Source organism: Caloenas nicobarica, chromosome 19 (assembly GCF_036013445.1).
Source record: "Caloenas nicobarica isolate bCalNic1 chromosome 19, bCalNic1.hap1, whole genome shotgun sequence".
Lineage (NCBI taxonomy): Eukaryota > Metazoa > Chordata > Aves > Columbiformes > Columbidae > Caloenas > Caloenas nicobarica.
The window spans coordinates 8,078,001-8,097,044 of NC_088263.1; the positions used below are offsets into that span (position 1 = coordinate 8,078,001).

At 48.3% G+C, this 19,044-nt stretch overlaps 4 protein-coding genes and 4 non-coding genes across 9 annotated transcripts; 6 read left to right on the plus strand and 2 right to left on the minus strand.

Moving 5' to 3' along the window:
• Positions 1–18: 18 nt before the first annotated feature.
• Positions 19–6,854, minus strand: MED22 (mediator complex subunit 22). Of its 2 annotated transcripts, none has more exons than XM_065648771.1 (4): positions 6,717–6,854; positions 5,825–5,905; positions 5,284–5,492; positions 19–1,516 (listed from the first exon to the last, which is right to left on the minus strand). In XM_065648771.1, the coding sequence occupies exons 1-4, from the start codon at positions 6,837–6,839 to the stop codon at positions 1,324–1,326; spliced, it is 606 nt and encodes a 201-aa protein (XP_065504843.1). In that variant the 5' UTR covers positions 6,840–6,854; the 3' UTR covers positions 19–1,323. The 2 variants fall into 2 exon arrangements, with proteins under 2 accessions (XP_065504843.1, XP_065504842.1); XM_065648770.1 differs by having other exon boundaries at positions 19–1,522.
• A 117-nt stretch (positions 6,855–6,971) lies between these two features.
• Positions 6,972–11,183, plus strand: RPL7A (ribosomal protein L7a). Its single transcript, XM_065648860.1, has 8 exons — positions 6,972–7,166; positions 7,558–7,678; positions 8,113–8,262; positions 8,998–9,138; positions 9,496–9,575; positions 9,900–10,030; positions 10,451–10,520; positions 11,015–11,183. The coding sequence occupies exons 1-8, from the start codon at positions 6,972–6,974 to the stop codon at positions 11,117–11,119; spliced, it is 993 nt and encodes a 330-aa protein (XP_065504932.1). The 3' UTR covers positions 11,120–11,183.
• LOC135996708 (small nucleolar RNA SNORD24) lies at positions 7,972–8,044 on the plus strand. The gene has a single exon (XR_010607304.1). It is a non-coding gene; the product is annotated as a small nucleolar RNA SNORD24 (small nucleolar RNA).
• LOC135996709 (small nucleolar RNA SNORD24) lies at positions 8,860–8,923 on the plus strand. The gene has a single exon (XR_010607305.1). It is a non-coding gene; the product is annotated as a small nucleolar RNA SNORD24 (small nucleolar RNA).
• Positions 9,247–9,323, plus strand: LOC135996707 (small nucleolar RNA SNORD36). Its single transcript, XR_010607303.1, has one exon. It is a non-coding gene; the product is annotated as a small nucleolar RNA SNORD36 (small nucleolar RNA).
• Positions 9,751–9,823, plus strand: LOC135996698 (small nucleolar RNA SNORD36). The gene has a single exon (XR_010607295.1). It is a non-coding gene; the product is annotated as a small nucleolar RNA SNORD36 (small nucleolar RNA).
• Positions 11,184–11,511: 328 nt separating the features above from the next.
• On the minus strand, positions 11,512–15,378 carry LOC135996480 (surfeit locus protein 1). The gene is made up of 9 exons (XM_065648525.1): positions 15,220–15,378; positions 14,571–14,652; positions 14,319–14,446; positions 13,877–13,959; positions 13,554–13,745; positions 13,189–13,261; positions 12,654–12,816; positions 12,167–12,248; positions 11,512–11,965 (listed from the first exon to the last, which is right to left on the minus strand). Exons 1-9 carry the CDS (start codon positions 15,280–15,282, stop codon positions 11,899–11,901), a joined length of 933 nt encoding a protein of 310 aa, XP_065504597.1. The 5' UTR covers positions 15,283–15,378; the 3' UTR covers positions 11,512–11,898.
• Positions 15,379–15,389: 11 nt separating this feature from the next.
• Positions 15,390–19,025, plus strand: SURF2 (surfeit 2). The gene is made up of 6 exons (XM_065648526.1): positions 15,390–15,526; positions 16,485–16,639; positions 16,867–16,970; positions 17,376–17,570; positions 18,144–18,310; positions 18,934–19,025. The coding sequence occupies exons 1-6, from the start codon at positions 15,419–15,421 to the stop codon at positions 19,015–19,017; spliced, it is 813 nt and encodes a 270-aa protein (XP_065504598.1). The 5' UTR covers positions 15,390–15,418; the 3' UTR covers positions 19,018–19,025.
• The last annotated feature ends 19 nt before the right edge of the window (positions 19,026–19,044 follow it).

Below are 19,044 nucleotides of genomic sequence, written 5' to 3' on the forward strand. Positions count from 1 at the left end.
GTGGCTGAAAACACACACTTTAACAATTACACAAAAGAGTTAGTTTTATTAAACCACCTAATTACAAAAAGAAATGGAATGGAAGAATAAGAGAACAAAAATTATGGCAAAATTCACATTCTAAGGAAGGAGATGCTACAGCAGAACACCAGGGAAGTTCAATGCAGCCACTGGAACGCACGGGCGGCTCCGCGGTGCCCACAACACCTGGAACAACCGCGAAGGGACCGGGCAGAAGCACCGAACATGCTGCTTTGGAAGGAAACTGCAAGTAACTGAGTGTCCCTCCCTGCAGCCCAGTCACCTCCAGATTTATCAGGCAAAATTAGGAGCCAAGAGAAATGCTGGGTTGGTGTTGGCTCATGCTGCCTGAGCAGAAAGTTTCTGTGTAAACACTGGATAAGGAAGGAGATTAACTGAAGTGCTTCTATCTGCAGCCTTGAGCCAGTGCCACCATCAATACCTCATTCCGATTCCTTGGTTTTCCAAACTGGTCTTGGACAAGAGGCTCCTGGGAGCCTCTTTCCAACAACTATGAGCATGAAGTTCAAGTTTGTGAAGTGCTCTGACAGTGTAAAAAATACTACAAGCTTCTTACTCTAGTTCAGTAGAACGGAGGTTGTCAGATGCCATCCTGAGAGAGCTTTAAAGCAGCCAGAACATCAGTAACCTTGGCAAGTGGGGTAAAAACCCCAAAACACTCAGTCCCCCACATTTGGCTCGAGTTTATCCCAAAAAAGTTCAACTCCCAACACTCCAGATTGAACTTGCTGCTAGAAATACTTTGTTTCCAATGTCCGGACAAAAGCGAATGTTTGGTAAATAAAAACAACTGAAATAAGCTTTAAAAAGACAGACCCAAACAACCACGACTGACCTGATTAAAGTACAACAAACTCAATGCTGACCTGATATAACCTGGTGAAGTACTTCTCGCTGTGAGTCATTCTTCAAATTTTAACAGAAAAAATCTGCAGGAATGCTCCGTTTGTGGTTGCTGGGTTGTTTTTTTCTCTTCCTACAGCTTCCACAGGGAAACAAACTGGATTTCTAACAAACTCTACACATAACTACCGTGTAAAAGCAAACCTAACTCTAATTTGTTAGAACGATCAGCTTTGTTATTTACTTATCACTTTCTCTTAAGCGCAAGGAACACTCATGGCAATGTCCCAGGGTGGAGAAAGCAACGGGGCCACCCAGTGAGCAGAAACCTGTCACCACAGCTCCAGTGCCTTCTCCTGGCAGCAGGAGACGCTCGGTACAGCAGGTGGAAGACGTCCAGCAGCCAGGAGGAACAGCTTCGGTGGCACAGGATCCTCTTCAGGAGTGCTCCATGGGGCCCGCCCCGTGCCCGTTGACGTGGGGGTGCGACGGGGTTGAGCTCTGGGAGGTGGTGACATTCTGCTCTGCCGCAGCAGCTGTCAGAGGCATGGAGAGGCTTTCGGGGGAGAGCGTGGCAAAGTCTTGTCTCCAGTAGGCTTCGCACAGTGGCAGATCATTGCTGTCACACAGACTGTAGCTTTCCAGAACAAACAACCCCAGGAAGGAGCGACAGCCGGGGCAGGAGGGAGGGAGAGAGTGGGAGAAGCAAGACAGAAGCAAAGCATTAAGAAAATGGCAAAAAAACAATCATGGAGGTAAGGTCTGTGATCACAAATTCATCAAAAGTCTTGTGAAACCGGGCTTCCCTAAGATACCCTTAAGCGTTGGTCTTGAACTTCACAGATCAGGGGAATTTCAGAGACAGAACTGTTGCTACAGACTGAAACGGGGGCTCAATTCTCATCCAGATGCTCTGAGTCCCTGAAGAGACCTGGGCTGAAGTCCTGGCACCCCAAAGATGGGAGTTCTGCTACTGATTTGAGTGAGGCAAGGAACTCATACAGAATTCTACTTTGAATTAGATCACAAACCTATGTGAGGAAAAAAAAAAAATAGAAATCCTGCTCTAAATTTAAGTTCAGCAAAAAAGCTAGCACGGTTGTTTTAGGGCCTGCCCCTGTGAGGATAAAGAAGAAACCTCTTTGTACCCTTGCCCTTTCAATAAAGTGCTCCACAGAACATCTGGGTCTTCTACTGAAGCTCTCCAGCCTGATTATAACATATTGACGGCTCCTACCGTTTTCAGCAGAACCTGAGCTGTTCTTCTAAAAGCAGCTTGGTGGATTTGACCACTGTAGAACTGGATGAACCAGCAGCATGGGAGTCATGCTTTTAAACTGGCTCATTCTTGCCTGTGCTCTGAGGAAAACGTAATGTGGAAGGGCCAAAACTAAAAAGAAAAATGATGAAAGGGAACAAAACCAAAATAAATTCCAAAGAGAAGAAGGAGCTGTGCACAGAGACACCCAAGACAAAGTGAGCGCTGGAGCAGAAAGCAGCTTGCATTCAGAGTAAAACAAACCCAATGGGTCAAGTGATTTTGTTGTTGCAGCTTTATTTACATTTTTAATGTATGGACTTGAATTGATGCTTTGGGGAATATTTTAAGTGTAGAGATATGAGACACTTCAAACTGCGCAAACATGAAACATGTTGAGATCTAACTCCACACTCAAGACAGCTCCTGTGACCTCAGAGGAGGGAGCAATGGAACATAAACACAAGTTTTGGGGTTAGGATGAGAGAAGGCAAGCTGGAGTTGGAGTTACCGCTTTGGGGAATAAGCACACAAAGCACTAGTTGCAAGCATCTACTTCTGAGCTCTCTTCTGGCTGGTTTTGCCATAGAAGTAAAACAGATACAGGTTTTATATCTGAGGCCTTTGTAAAATCCTTTGGAAGATCACCTTCCCTACAGTCCCCAATACACCGTGAGGATGGGTTCAATCAGCAAAGACCTTCAGGGCTGAACCAGAACTATGAGTCGTCTGTCAGTCTCAGACCTCTGGTCATTGTTTCCAAGCAGAACCTGGCCAGAGCGTCCACCACGTTTTGGCAGGTGCCAACATTTTATCTGCGTCAGAAGCATAAGTGTTTCTCCTGCTGCCCCAGTTAGAACAGGCCCGAAAGTCTAAGCTTTGCCTCTCACCTAACAGTCCTCAGAAGTCAGGGTGAATGTGCAGCTGCTGCCCAGCCCACAGCAGCACTGCCCAGCCTGCTGTTCTGCCCTTTGACTGCGAGTTTGTCAGCACTGGGAAGGGACCTCCCCGCTCCCCTCGGGGCAGGTGGCCAGGTCTGTGCACAGAGGAACAGCTCTAGGAAACTACCTAAACACAGGGACTGAAAGCAAAGGTTCCTTCAGAACAATCTACTCAGCTTTAGTGTCACAGTCCTGCTTTCGGGTCTCATCAAAACCCCCCCATCCACATAAAAAACCTGGCAACGAAACCTGACCTTATGCCTGAGACACATCCTGTTAGTTACGCGAGACTGTGCACCACTTGAAAAATCCTGTGGGATCAAGCCCCATGAGAAAGTAACAGATGGTGCAGAGAGGCGATCCCAGCTGGGCTCCCAGGTCAGCACAGAACGTCCATTTGTGTGCAAACCAGCTATTGCATTTACAGCCATTTAAACACCATTATCACTCTGCGACTATGTGACATAACATAAACCCTTTTCCCCACATTAGACAATAAGGTTTCATTAAAAATATCTTAGTGCTCTAATTATAAAAGGACTTTGAATAAATCACTGTTTCTATATTTACATACACATGCAATTTCTTTGGTGCAGAAAAAGACAGGAAAAAGCACAGGAAGGGAACAAGTGCTAAAAGCAAACGATCAAGTGCTACATGACATGAGGCTTCAGTGGAGGGATCATAGCTCTGCAGAGTTGCCAAGTTTCCTCCCCTCACGATGACTCTTGTAAGAGCCCAAAGGCAAATCCGTTTGGTGTACGCCAACGGTCGCGCTTAGGTGCCAGCTCTGTTACGAAGGGTTGCTCTGCATAGCACCAGGTGAACAGACCATGCCGGCACGGTCAGAACCCCTTAGTCCAGAAGTTAAAGCTACTGCCAGAGCGGTCACAGGCTGGTGACAGCACGAGAGGAGCATGTCTGGCACACATGAGGCACTATCAGCCCACACCACGTCACAGTGGATGCAGCTGATCGCTGTGCTGCACGCAGCCTAAGTCATGGGTGCACCCCTGAGCTACCAAGACATGGGCTGGTGCTTGGTGTGCGACCACCCCTCTTCATTTCTGAGATATTCCTAGGATCCCTTGCCACCTCCCAAAAAATTGTGTAAACTTTGAAAAACAACTCTAAACCTGTACCTCAAGTTGTGTTCCTATGTTGCAGCAATTCCTAAGCTATGTCAATATCTTTTTACTCTTAGAAAGTGTATATTACCCATACATAATGGCCTAACTTCCAAAGATGTTGAGCCATTAGGGGTTTAGTTGACTTAGCTGGGGTTATAGACATTCAGCATTTTTAGAAAGAAGGAAAAAGCAAAAATAAAAAATCTGGTCATCAAGATTTTAAATAAAATTTTGAAAATTTAAGTTTTTGTTTAAAAGTCATAGCACTATTACACTGACTTCACTTAGCTTGGACAGTGCAGCCAAAATAATCAGGTTCTCATTTGTTTTCTCCTGCTTTCATTTACTGCATCATCAACTAGAAGTGCTGGAGTGCAGAAAATAAAATTAAAAAATAAAGTGTCTGAATTCTCTGAAGTCTGTTTCCTGTGAGTCTTTTTAAAAAATATTTAAAATCCCACGAACAAATCAGTAATAAGTCTTCCATAGAAAATCCTACGACAATGCTTCAGAATTCAATGAAACTGAGCTTATCTTTTTTTGCTCATTTCAGACGTTCCCCCCAGCATGACTCCAGGCAGCCAGGGGCAGTGAACTACAAGGGTGAAGGCACAATGTGTAACCTGGTCACTTGTGAAAGAACTCCCCACAAAGATGTGATTTCATCTAACATGAGGATCCAGCTTAGCAAGTTAGTCTCTCTAGAGAAAGAGAGAGGCTTCTCCAGAGGGACAGTCAGAGAGAAGCCTACACTCTCAAGGAAATCGATCTCCTTTAACAAAGGAAGCCGAAGCAAATTATCTGTTGAACCTACCCAACTAAAGCAGGCACCTAGAGCTGGATGCTGTGAATACCTCTTTCACTATGGCATTTATACCCTGTAGGGTGTCCACAAAGAAAAGGCAGTTGCTTTAGTTACAGAAAAAGAGTTTGACCCAATTAAAAACAGCAGTGAGGTTTTGCTGGGAACATTCTCAAGACCTACATTCTAAGGACTACTTGTTTTTCTGGACTAACTACCCCAAAAGAGTTGGACTCATAAGGCAGAACTCAGCTGCCTTATTTGTACCTGGAAGAGTAATATTCTTCTTCTAGCTCATACAGGTCAATGGAGATCTCATCCCGTAGTGCAATCAGCTTCTTGTCACATTCCTCCTGCAAGCTTCTCAGCTGCTGGTTGCGCTGGTTGATAGCTTCGTTCACAGAGGGGAAATCATTGAGGATCAAGAACTGCTTCAGGTCAGACACAAGTTTCATCAGGGACTCACCAGCCCGGACCTTGTAGCAGGGAGAAAAATCATACAGCACGTAGTGTATCGAAACAGTACTTTGCTCCAAGTCTTAAACAAGATCTCTCAAGCTGCTCCTTCAGCACAAGCCTTGAATAAAGCAGAAGCTCCCACATTACGTGAGGATTCTGACAGAAGCCTGTAGCTGACAAGCCAGGCTACCCAGACTTTCCCCCCAGCGAAGGAATTCACGCAATAGTCACTCTAAATCCCAAGTTACTCCACGGGAGTGTTACAAAGGCTGGCCTAGATACAATAATGAACCCAACAGCTCCCGAAGGACATGCTGCCCACTGAATTGAATCGCAGAGTGCTACTCACAATGTTTGCAGCTCGGACGTGCATCTCATAGTTATCTTGTTCACCCTGGGTTGCTCGAGAGACTTGAGTTTCATCCTCAATCTAAAGAAAGAAGTATACACATCCACCTTTACATACTAGAATCATGATACATGATTACTACATGATAACGCATCTCATTTCAGTTCAATCCACACCTGGAATCCCTGGGGTGGCCTCTGGACTAGACAACACCTCTGGATCATCTTTACTACTGTCCCCATTTGGTTCTCCCCAGTTCAGCAACATTGCTTGGCTGCCCACAGTTGGAAGGCAGGGAGGCCAGCAGCAGCCGGGGAGAACTGAGGGAATAAACCCTCTTCCCTCACAGCCGCTCTCAGGGGAGAGGGGAGAAATATCCCCCCTGCGCTCCCTTCAGGGCCTTTGCTCTCCCCTCATGGCGGCTCCTCCTCCCCTCAGGAGCTTCGCTCTCAGAGCCGCCCTTTCTCCCCTCAGGGCCCTTGTTCTCCCCTCACACCTCAGGGCTTTGCTCTCCCCTCAGGGCCCTTGTTCTCCCCTCACACCTCAGGGCTTTGCTCTCCCCTCAGAGCCCTTGTTCTCCCCTCACACCTCAGGGCTTTGCTCTTCCCTCAGAGCCCTTGTTCTCCCCTCACACCTCAGGGCTTTGCTCTCCCCTCAGGGCCCTTGTTCTCCCCTCACACCTCAGGGCTTTGCTCTCCCCTCAGAGCCCTTGTTCTCCCCTCACACCTCAGGGCTTTGCTCTCCCCTCAGAGCCCTTGTTCTCCCCTCACACCTCAGGGCTTTGCTCTCCCCTCAGGGCCGCCCTCTCTCCCCTCAGGGACCCCAGTCCTCCCTCAAAGTCACCCCCGGGAAAAACCCCTCCCCCCAGAGCTCAGCTGCAGCCCAGGCCAACCTTGGCCGTCTTGATGATTTCGGTGAAGTTGTCCAGGATGGACTTGACATCGTCCTTGAGGCGCTTGTTGTAGGACTGCAGCAGCGTCTCCTTGCTCTGCGGCAGTACCCGCTGCTGCGCCATGGCTGCCCGCGCGCCCGGCCCCGCCCCTCAAGCCCCGCCCCCGGCCCCGCCCCACCGTCCTCTCGCGAGACGTCTCGCCCCATAGATATTTCCCGGCATGCACTGCTACCTCTTTCTTTTCCTCAGTCCAAGATGGTGAGTGGCAGCGAGACCTCTTCGGGGTTGGGGTCATCCGCCGCCATCCGTTCCCATCGCTGCGCGCCGGATCGGCACGGAGTGCCGTGCGGGTGCTCGGAAGCCTGCGGGGATGGTGGAGGGGTGTTTCGTGCCCGGTTTGAGGTGACCAGGGACGATTCCGGGGGAGGCCGGGTCTGGGCCTACCCGCCGGTAGCGCGGCGCCGCCCGGCCCAGGGACCGGGGCTTCTCCCGGCTCGGGCTGCGGGAGCGGGGCAGCCCGGCCAGGCCGCAGCGTTTTTCCCGATGTAGGACGAATCTCGGCCCGGGCTCGGTGGCCGGTAACGGCGGTGGGTTTTGGGGAGCGCTTGCTGCTCCTTGGGCGATTCCTTACCCGCCAACGAGAGCAAGACGCGCTTTTAAACCTCAAAGAAGTTTATAAACCTTTCTATGTCAAAGCAAAGGACTTGCTCTCTCTAGGAGAGCGAGGCTGCCAGGCTGGGGCAGTGCCTGGGAAAATGCATTTCCAGGTTGGACTGAAAGCTTTTTTAAGTACACAAATATGAGAGGAAAAAGATGGAAGAGTGTATTTCTTAACTTGCAGCCGAAAGGAAAGAAGGCCAAGGGCAAGAAGGTGGCACCGGCCCCTGCTGTAGTCAAGAAGCAGGAGGCCAAGAAGGTTGTCAACCCCCTCTTTGAGAAGAGGCCCAAGAACTTTGGCATTGGTGAGTGAGTAGGAATTTGGGCTACTCGTTCAAGGGTTTTTTGGTTTAGACAGATGTCTAAACTGTAAACAGAAGGGTGTTGCAATAAAGCTATAGCGTGAAGAGTGATGAAGGTAGCTGCCTTGCAATTAAGAGCTGTCCTTCATTAGGTGTATGAAGGTGGCTATGGACAATTTGCTGAATTTCCCATATTACAAAGATTCCTTATGTGATTCTATTGTGATGAATCTCACGCTTTTGCACGTGGTATAGTAAATCAATTCAGACTTCTGTAGTGCCGTTTTTGTATGGTGTGCAGATGATGTGAAAGAATATTTGCTATCTGAGTGATAGTGCTGACATATCACCACCAAGATCACTGATGCACTCCTGCTTGTTCCATGCTGCTGCTCTGCGGGTGAGGAACAGCTTTGAATTAAAGTCTGTATTTTTAGGACAGGATATCCAGCCGAAGCGTGATCTCACACGTTTTGTGAAATGGCCGCGCTACATCAGGCTGCAGCGCCAGAGGTCCATTCTCTACAAACGCTTGAAGGTGCCTCCTGCCATTAACCAGTTCACTCAGGCCTTGGACCGCCAGACAGGTGAGGATGTGCCCCAAAAATAGTCTTGGCTTGGGTCATTAATGGGAAATGCATCAGAAAAGGAAAGAAACTAAAATAAGACAACAAGGGTAAGCTGGTGGGTATCTTTGGAAGCCTTTCAGGGAGGCTTTTAATAGTGACTGGAGTGATGTCAACAGCAAGCTGCTGCCTGAATTTGCTGGCTTAAGTCTTGATACCTGCTATATATCGTGAAAAGGGAATAGAAGATACTAAAGCTCCTATTTAATGACCCAAACCCAGGATTATATTTCTCTGTTGTGATCGGAGTCCATTCTTCCAGCTTGATCTAGAACATGGAGGGTTCTTTTAACTGTGTAAACAGATAGTTTGACAAGTCTGTATGAGTGTAGGCTCTTGCAGGCTGACACTGAAACAGGAAAACTTCAGGGTCTTCTGTGAACAAGTAAATAGTCTTTTCCAGGTGACAGTGTCTGTGCTTTAAAGGAGAAAGTTCACCACCTTTCACTGTAATTGCTGTGAGAGTTCACAGGCATTTCCTCATCCAAACGGTGCAGAGATGCACGTAGGGGTAAATATGGGCTCTGCAGACACCCTGGTAGCTCTGCCCTTGCACTGTGCAAATGATGCCAACCTTGCAGTCTAAATACATTTGATGACAACCACCAAGATCACTGATGCAGTGCAGTCTTTCTAAAAGTAATGCTAAAGATTTTTTTCAGGTCGTGCAACTAACCAGTAGATGGTCTCTTCCAGCTACACAGCTCCTGAAGCTGGCGCACAAATACAGGCCAGAAAATAAGCAAGAGAAGAAGCAGAGGCTACTGGCTCGTGCTGAGCAGAAAGCTGCAGGAAAGGGAGATGCTCCAACTAAGCGGCCACCGGTCCTCCGAGCAGGTGATTTTGTACATGGACTTGGCTGTTTGCATATAAGGGAGTGTGGTATTTAGGTAGAAAACTCAAGAGTTGGTGCTCTGCTCTAGCCAAACAGGATTGGACAAGCTATTGCAATGATGTATGAATTTCTTCACCTGAGCTCAAAGTGAAGAGCAAAATAGACGAGCTTTTTAACCCTGAGCTTTAGCATATTGTCCATGGAATATTATCTCTTTGCTACTGAATGGATGTGAAAGGTTTTCATACTGTTCATAATGAAGCTGCACTGTGGAATCTGAACTGGTTGCATGAGGCTTAAATGAAAGCTCTGAAAACAACCTGAGCGGAATCAAAGTTTACCTGTAACTTGTTTTTCAGGTATTAACACTGTCACAACTCTGGTAGAGAACAAGAAAGCTCAGCTTGTTGTTATTGCTCACGATGTAGACCCCATTGAGGTAAGCGTGCTCACTGGTACGTTACTGGTGTAACTTTAGCTGAGGTCAGAACTAGGCTTGGGGTGAAAATGCATTTTAGGCTAAATTTATTGTGTGAAAAAATTAAGCATAAAAAGACTTATTTACCAGAACTGGAATGCTTATGCATGTTCATAGTTACAAGGAGGCTTGGCCCTTGCAATGATGTATGAATTTCTTCACCTGAATCAACAATGAAGAGCAAAATGAGCTTTTTAACACTGAGCAATTGCCACAGCCCAGGCTGATTCACGGAATAAGAACATGTTTGCGCTCAGTTATACAGCACGCTCCCTTTCTTTTCAGCTGGTGGTCTTCTTGCCAGCTCTGTGCCGCAAGATGGGAGTGCCGTACTGCATCATCAAGGGCAAAGCCAGACTGGGGCGACTGGTCCACAGGAAAACTTGCACCTCTGTTGCTTTCACCCAAGTTAACCCGTAAGTATTCTGTGTGCGGCCTCGATTCCCTGTAGTGGAGAAAGCAACTGCTTGTAAGCAGAGACTATACTTGAGTCTCTCTAGTTTCAAGTAGTAACACTAAATAAAATACTACCTCTGTAATGTCTAATATAGATGTCCTTTTGTATGAAGAGCTCTACTGGATCCTGAAGATACAGATTATTTTAGTTTACCAAAATGGATGGCTATTCTGAAATGTGTAGATTGAACTGTTAATTTTAATCTGAGCAGTGCATGTTCCTAAAGCACTGATGGTTGGGGTGGTTAACCCTTTGCAAATGATGCTTATGCTTATCTTGAAAAGTCACATTGCCACTATGAGCACCTAAATCCTGAGGCAAAAGATGTATGGAAAACATTAAATTGAGGCTCTAAAGGAACTAAAACTATCACCAACAGGGAGGATAAGGGCGCCCTTGCAAAGCTGGTGGAGGCTGTTAAGACCAACTACAATGACAGATACGATGAGGTAAGATTCTCCATGCTTCCAGCCTTTTAATTTATACTGTTACCCTCCCCAAAAGCTTCCCAGTGAAATGCGGATTATTTCAAACATAGTGACATCAAATTTGAGCCTGTTGGGGGTATTGTACCTAGATTTGCTTACAGTGTATCCAGATTCTTTACCTGAGTGTGAGGTAAATTGTGAACACTGTTACTGAGTTAGAAGTAAATGGAGCTATGGCAGGGCTAGGATGGACCTAAGGCAACAGCTTCAGACAGGCTCAGCTCATCCCCCAAATCCAGATGTTATGAGATGGCAGAATTCAGCACCTTTCATGGGGAAAGATTTTAAACTCTTGTATCTCTGCTCTGAAATGTAGTTCCCTGCTTGACTGTGTGGGACTTCCTAGTTGAGGGAGCTCTTCCCCTTGTGCAGCAAGGAGTGGAATTAAGCAAGTTGATTGAATGATGTAGTAAGAGATTGTTGGAGACATTTAACCTGTTCTTACTTCTTTGCAGATCCGTCGTCACTGGGGTGGTAATGTCTTGGGTCCAAAATCAGTGGCTCGCATTGCTAAGCTTGAAAAAGCAAAGGCTAAGGAACTGGCTACCAAGCTGGGCTGAAGATGTACTGCATTGGTACTGTGTTTTCTGTACATAAAAAGAATAAACCCCAGATGAAGTTTCAGTGGTCTCTTATAACACTTCACCAGGTGTGGGGTCTGTATTGCCTCCTCTGGGGCAAGACTGGTCAGTGAAGGCTGAAGTGGGAGAGGAAGAGGGCTGCTTGTCCTTCTGTTCTTTCCAGGCTGCGGACGTGGTCTTGCAGCATTGTTGGACGCTACCAGGCTTGGTACAGCTCCAGCTGAGGTAGCTGCTTGTTTTGGCTACTCCTCATGCTTTAGCAAAGCCACAAACTGCTTTACCCAGCTAGACTAGAGTAGCCACAATAACCTTTAGTTCAGGTGTGTCACTGTTAAGGTTTAAGATGCACAACGCAAGTCACAAGGCACCAATAGACCCTCTGTTTATTCTGATGCAACTGCTGTGACCCACTCCTGACTTCAGGAATGACTACTCAGTGTAAAGCAACTTTGATTCACAAAATCCCTTGCTGTCTTTTGGAAAATGCAGCAGTGGAGAAGTTAAAACAACCACTCACAATAGAAAAATGTATCCTGAGATGTCTAGAGAAGCTGATTTATGCATTAGTCTCAACAGCCACTTAAAATTTTGAAGTTCAGTGCTTCCAAGCTGCAGGCAAATCGCACTGTTAGGAGCTCAGTCTGTGTCTTGCTTAAAGTCTGTTGGCAGCTTGATCGCTGCACACGTTTACTGAACATGCCCTGAGCCAAACAAAAGTCTGCTCTTGACGATAGGACATAGGAGATCAGCCCTTCCCCTCACAGAGGCATCTTCTGTATAAATTTTCTGTACCACAAGAATGAAGTTGCAGCACATAAGCCATACCTATGAAAGAAAACAAAACCACACCTTTATACCTTTTCACGATTGACTGGACCTCCCGAACTGAGCTATGGTGCAATACAATGATTATTTCAAATTACTGAGCAAATGTTAAAATTTTAGGCAGGGGCAAGAATGCCAGGCAGAGCTTTCTGCTCATAGGATGGGATGTGGAAGGTGGACGGGATGCTGGCTGTGACTCACCAGGTGACGATGTACTGCATGTGCTCGTTCCTCAGGCTGACTCTTGTCTGGCCCCCGATGGGCCCCCCTGGGACTGTGCTTCCTGCAGGTACAACACAGAGCACAAGTTAGACCTCTAGCTGCACCACGTAGAGCTGCCCTTGCTGTGAGAAAGTGGATGAAGGTGGGAAGTCTCTCCCTGCTCCTCATCCTCAGGCAATGGTGTTCCCAATGTACCAGCAAAGCCAGAGCTGTGGGGCAGGTGGCTGGTTGTGCTCAACCCCCACCTGCACCTCTTGCAGCATTCACCCCCCCAGTGCTGCCTCTCACCTTCAGAGGAGCAAACCTAGCAGAGTACACAAAGATGCAATATCTTAGACTCAAAGGTCTTTTCTAACGTACACGATTCATGAGTCTACCTTTCCAAGTGCCCTGGGGAAATAACAAACTAAATGGAAAGGGAGACCGACGTGATTTGGAGATGGGGTTGGGTTCCTCTGTGACTTACTGAAATCTGCATCGATAAAGATGGGCTCAGCACCGGTCACCTTGGCCATCGCCTCCAGGTCACGGTAATGCCAGCGGTTTTTCTCTATGTTATTTTCAGGCACAAAAGGTTTCCGGGTTTCCGATAACCTCACCACCCCAGTGAGATCAATTTCATCCTCAATCTGAAGAGAAGCGCAAGGGAGAAAAAAGGAATTGAATTTCGAGGTTCATTTCATATTCTGGCACACCAGGTCCTGGTAGAAAAATATGGCACTTGCAAGGTCTGATTATAAACCAAGTGGTTGTGCCCTGCAGTGGGGCAGTGTGGTCACAGCAGGGAAAAAGGTAGATCAAGAACACCTCCTTGTTTGTAAAAAAACATCACTCACTTAAAGGTGGGAAGAAAAAGTTTATTTTTGAGAGGTGCAGTGACTCTATTTAAGTAATGTCCTGTGATTCTGAACGTGGCTTCTGCCTTTCTGGGTTTGTCAGTAGTGCCTCTGGGTAATCGCAGGGCAGAAGGTGACACACAACATTCCCTGTACCCCCCTTACCTGTCCCTTCAGCCTGGTCTCCGGTTTTAATTTCTTTTTGGGCACAAATCCTCGGTTGACTAAAATCGTGACCCTAGAGTTACATAAAGAAGTAAGGCCCATGAGTGAAATGAAATTTATTTTTGCTTCTGTCTAGAACTAAGTGCCAAAGAAAGAAGCAACTCGTACATTTAGTGCCCCTTTTTGTGTCATCTGAGTGCACATTATAAGGGAATTTAAATACAATTTTGAATTAAGCTTCAGTGACCTAAAGACTCTGAGACATGCCTTTTAAGGGAGAAATTTATATAAAATCAACCACCGCGATTCAGCTTTTCAAAACAGAAGTGAGTTGCTCACATGAACCGTGATTTTAATTAACTTACCCTAATTCTGTGCAGTAGAAAGGAGTAATGACATTTGCTCCATTCTCTGGGTGGGATGTCAGCCGCCCGGCTTCTCTGGCTTCTCGCTCAGGGTCCACAAGTGACCGTGGCAGAATGTAGAGCTCCTTGGAGTGGTCAAAATGCCCTCGGACCTTTACAGGTCTGTACTCCAGTTCCTTCAGTTCCATGGGGCTGCATGGAACAGGATGAAAACAAAATCATGGCTGCGATAGGCAAATCAAATTAGGGCAAATTATAGGATTCTCCTTTCCCCAGCACACTGTCAGTGCTCTGCAGACAATAAACTATCTCAGCTTCCTTACTCTAGTGTCAGAGGGATGGGCTCTGATGTAATTCTTGATGCCAGTTGTGCAATCAAATCCAGTTTCCACTTGCGTCGCTGAACCTGAAAGTGCACACCCTCAAAAGTAATTTCTCATGGTAGAACAGAGCAATGTAATAACCCCACGAGCCTTAAAATCTTTGTCATGATTTTCTCCCCAGATATGGCTTAAAACTGGGTAATTAGAGATATGAAAGTGGAGGCTACTGACTTTATTTTGAGGAAATATTTATATTGAAATAAAAGTAAAAAATAAGCAGCTCTCCTTTAAAGACTTACAAATGGACACTTGGAAAACAAAAAGGTAAAATAACAAGTCTTTACCCTGCCTGTGATTTGAACTGGATTAAACAGCCAGAGATGGAAAACCCTGACAGCCCTCAAGTGCTCATCCCTTGAAAAAATGAAATATTTATTGGTACCTGCCAAGTGCCGAGACAGAACGTGGTCAGAGGGACCAGGAGAAGGCCCCATTTGAGTAAAACATCCTCTCCAGATGTGTCAGCAGCTGTTGTAGAACTTTGTGGTCTGCAGAACCTCAAACAAAGATCTAGAGAAAAACAGAATGAGGAACAGGATTTGTACAGGAGAAGAGATGCCAAATTCCTGCAGGAAATGTCATCCCTTAGTATAAGGTTAAAACAAAGCAGAAACCCAAACAAACCTTTTCTTACCTTTAGTCTGCTGGACCAGCCCAGAGCCTGCTTTACTCAGGGGATATCCAAAAAACGTTCTTCTGACCAAGCACTGTGATACCTACACGAAACAAAAAAGATCCTTTGTAGCGTCTGCTTTGTAAAATTTGTATTTAGATTATATCAGTTGCCACAGTGATTGCACAGAGTTATGTTTACCCATTGACTTAAATCTCATCTGAGCAACTGCCTGAGAAACACTACCAGGTTAGTTCATAATTTAAAATAAACAAACCAAACAAATGATCTTTCCCTTTCCAGCCATGCTATCAGCAAACACACACACCCCGTCTTAATTTGTTCTTGCAATAAATACCAGCCGAGCACCTGCCCTCCCGCTCCCACCCCTTCCCAGACACATTTACAGCCTTTTTTGCCACCGATTCCTCTCATTTTTCCCACCGCGTCTCCCCAGACAGTGAAATCGGTCCCCACATCGCGACGGGGGCACCGACCCACGGCAGACAAGGCCCCGGGGCCTCGGGCAGGACCGGGGTCTTACCAGGCCCGGCCCCGCTCCCCTCACCGGGCCCCGCTCCCCTCACCGGGCCCCGTTCCCCTCACCCGGCCGCGTTCCCCTCACCGGGCCCCGTTCTCCTCACCGGGCCCCGTTCCCCTCAGGCCTCACCCGGTCCCGTCGCTCCCGCAGCAGCCGCGGCCCCGTGCGCTGCAGCAGCCGCCCCGTCGCCATGGCAACGCCGCCACCGTCCCCCGCGCCGCCGTCCGCCCCCGGCCCAGACAGTCCCGGCGCGGGCGGGCTCCTCTCTAGCCACCCCTCTCTATGGTGCCGCTGCTCGCACCGGAAGTGGACGCGAGCTCCGGTCTCTATGGCGGGGCCGGGGCCTGTGGGCGGTGCGGCCATGGCGGAGGTGCCGGAGCGGGAGCGGCTCTTCCTGCGGCAGCACCCGCTCCTCAGCCTCGCGGAGCCGGGCAAGGTGGGGCCGGAGCCGGGTCGTGCGGGGCTGGGGGGCGGCCGTGAGCGCCGGGGCTGCCTCTGGAGGGGGACTGGGTCGTGGGGACAGCTGGGTGACCATGAGCCAGCACTGGGCCCTTGTGGCCAAGAAGGCCAATGGTACCTGGGGAGGATTAGAAGGGGGGTGGTCAGTAGGTCAGAGAGGTTCTCCTGCCCCTCTACTCTGCCCTGGTGAGACCGCATCTGGCATATTGTGTCCAGTTCTGGGCCCCTCAGTTCCAGCAGGACAGGGAACTGCTGGAGAGAGTCCAGCGCAGCCACAAAGATGCTGCAGGGAGTGGAGCATCTCCCGTGTGAGGAAAGGCTGAGGAGCTGGGGCTCTGGAGCTGGAGAAGAGGAGACTGAGGGGTGACCTCATTAATGGTTATCAATATGTAAAAGGTGAGTGTCAGGAGGATGGAGCCAGGCTCTTCTCGGTGACAACCATGATAGGACAAGGGGCAATGGGTGCAAACTGGAACACAGGAGGTTCCACTTAAAGATGAGAAGAAACTTCTTCACAGTGAGAGTGACAGAGCCTGGCCCAGGCTGCCCAGGGAGGTTGTGGAGTCTCCTTCTCTGCAGACATTCCAACCCGCCTGGACACCTTCCTGTGTAACCTCATCTGGGTGTTCCTGCTCCGGCAGGGGGATTGGACTGGATGAGCTTTTGAGGTCCCTTCCAGTCCCTGACATCCTGTGATTCTGTGTGACTCCCTGAGGGGTTACTGAGCGGGAGACCAGGCCGATTGGTGTCGGGCCGGGGAGGGTTCCCCGGCAGATCCCTGATCGGCCCAAGTGAGCTCCCTGCCCCGGGGGCTTTTCTTCTGCTGTGTAAGTTGGAGGGGGGCTGGGGAGGAGGATGGTGGTGGGACCCTGAGCCCCCTCCTGCCCTCCCCATCCCAGGTGATCCCCTGACCACACATCCTGGTTTTTCTCCAGGTGAGGTGCCGGCTGACAGGCCACGAGATGCCCTGTCGGCTGTCGGAGCTGCAGGCCTATACTAACGGCAAGAAGTACCAGCGGCTGATAAAGACGGCCAGAGAGTTTGACTATGGCAAGTTCGAGCCTCACATAGTGCCCAGCACAAAGAATCTGTACGTATTCTTCCTCTTGTGCGTTGTGCTTCACATCGTGTTCAATCTCAGAAATAAAGGAGTTGAGCTTTACAAAGTTCTTGAGTGTTGATGGGTTTGGGGAGAATGGGAAAGTCTTTACAAAGTATTTAACAACTTTGAGCACAGTGCTTGTAAGTGAAAAGTTATTAAGTAATAGCATACTGAAACTCTGTTGTTTGCTCCTTCTTTCCCTCTGCATCTGTCAGACACCAGCTGTTTTGCAAGCTCACTCTCCGGCACATCAACAAGTTTCCAGAGCACGTGCTGCGTCATGTCCAAGGGAAGCGCTATCAGAAGGCCCTAAAAACATGTAAGTAGCTTTTCTGGAGATATAACCAGACAACGTTTTTCCCTGAGCTGTTGAGATTCCAGTTAAATTTCCTTTAGATGGACAGTGATGTTCTGCTATTGTTGGGTGTGCTCCAGAGTGAGGAAGGCAGATCCAGGTGTAGGGAGCAGCAGGCCCTTGAACATCCTTACTTGAGAGGAGCAGTTCTAAAACTTGGCCGAAGAGGATAGTTGACACATTCAGGACAGTCTATGTGTTAACAACTTTCCAGGCTTTCATGGTATCGCTGTAGATTATGTGAATGTATATTAGAGTTGGACATTGACGTACTTTTGAGTTGCATTTAGTATAAACTAGAGCTGGGAATGGAGAGGACTGGGGTGACTGGGCAGCCTCACTAAGTGCTGCTCCCTGCCTCACGCTTAGATGAGCAGTGCCAGAAGGAAGGAGTGGAGTACGTCCCCGCCTGCTTGCGGCAGAAGAAGCAGCGGCCGCAGCAGCACCCTGATGACCAGACGAACGGGAGTGCGTGGCCTCACAGAAAAGAGGAGTTCTGGGAGCCGAAGTCCAGTGATGAGGATGGAGCGGAGACGGACGACAGCATGAGTGACTTGTACCCACGTGAGTAAGAACATTGGTATCCTCTATGTCCTAAAGGGAGTTTGCTGGCTAATTTTCTCCTGGCTTCTTTATCCTGCTGCTTGTGTGCTGGAGGTGTGGGAATTCCATCCCGCTGGGGGTTCTTCTGTTTCAGAAAAGCTTGTCACCACCGAATAAAAAATAGCAGTTATCACTAAGTTGGATCACTTAAGGTGTGAGGGGAGGGGTGCAAGATCCACTGGGATTTGCGGCTTTAGGCACCTCCACTTTCCTCATTTCTCAACAAGTCCTTGGGTCTGACAGAAGCTGGTGAGGCCGTTCTGACTGACATCTGGAGCAGGAGAGCAGGGGTGGAACACACGGAACCGCCTGTGCTGAACGGTTCCCAGAACTGGGCCAGCGAGAGCACGCGGCACATTTCTAATAAAACACCAGTGTGTTTATTTCCCAAGGATTTCAGTAGCGACTCGTATGTGCTCTGGGGATGGAAGCAGCTTGGCAAATCACCTTTAAGATGCCCTCACATTAGAGTTGGGGGGAGGCAGAGCCTGTGTGCACAGGGAACTGATCCTGAGCTACGTCTTTGTATTTTAGCTGCGCTCTTCACAGAAAAAATTCTGGCAGCTCCAGAAACCACTAAGGGCAGCGATGACTTTGCAACAGACAGCGAGGATGAGGGGGCCAAGCAGAATGGTGACATGAATGGCGAGGACGGTAGAAGAATGGATGTCAGCAGAGCAGCTGGCAACAAAAGAGGAAAGGTGGGAGTCACGCTGCTGCGTGGGAGCGTGGAACCGGGATCCCAGCCCGTGGGTGTTTGATCTGTTCCTGTCTGAGAACCGGCAGAAGGTGCAAAGCTGTTGAGAATAGATTTTCCCCGTGTGCCAGCCACCGAGGTGTGAATTACTGCCAGTAAATGTTTATCCCGTCTGCTCTAACCAGGGATGTTCCTGCCTGTATAAACAGCTCATCTTTGATGGGTTCCTGCTGCACACTTATTTTAACAGTGTGCAAGGAGTTTAAGAGCGTTAACAGGGAGACTGCTGCGTCTCCGTAACTTTCCTCTCCAAAATGTCACATACATAAAGATGGATAAACCTGTAACTCTCTAAGGCAGCCCCTGAGGAAGGGGCTGGATCTTTATAACTGTATCAAACTGGAAAGCGAGGGCTGGATGAAGTTCAGGCTCATTTCTGTGAGGAGATGGTCACTGTATCTAATGAAACCATGTGCTGTTGGAGAAGGGGATGCTGACTTGCAGGACAGGGCTGGGCTTGTCTGGTCTGTTGGTCAAGGAAACCGCACTCAGTTTTTCTTTAAGTTCTCTTGGGCAGGGCTGGATTTGGGTTTTAGAAATGAGCCCACTTTTTTTTTTTCTCTACAGAAACAGTCAGGCCCTTTAAAGAAGAAATTCAAGAGTCATCATCGAAAAACCAAGAACTTCAAGAAAGTAACAAATGGCAAATAAATTTTATGGTAACTACACGGCCTGAAG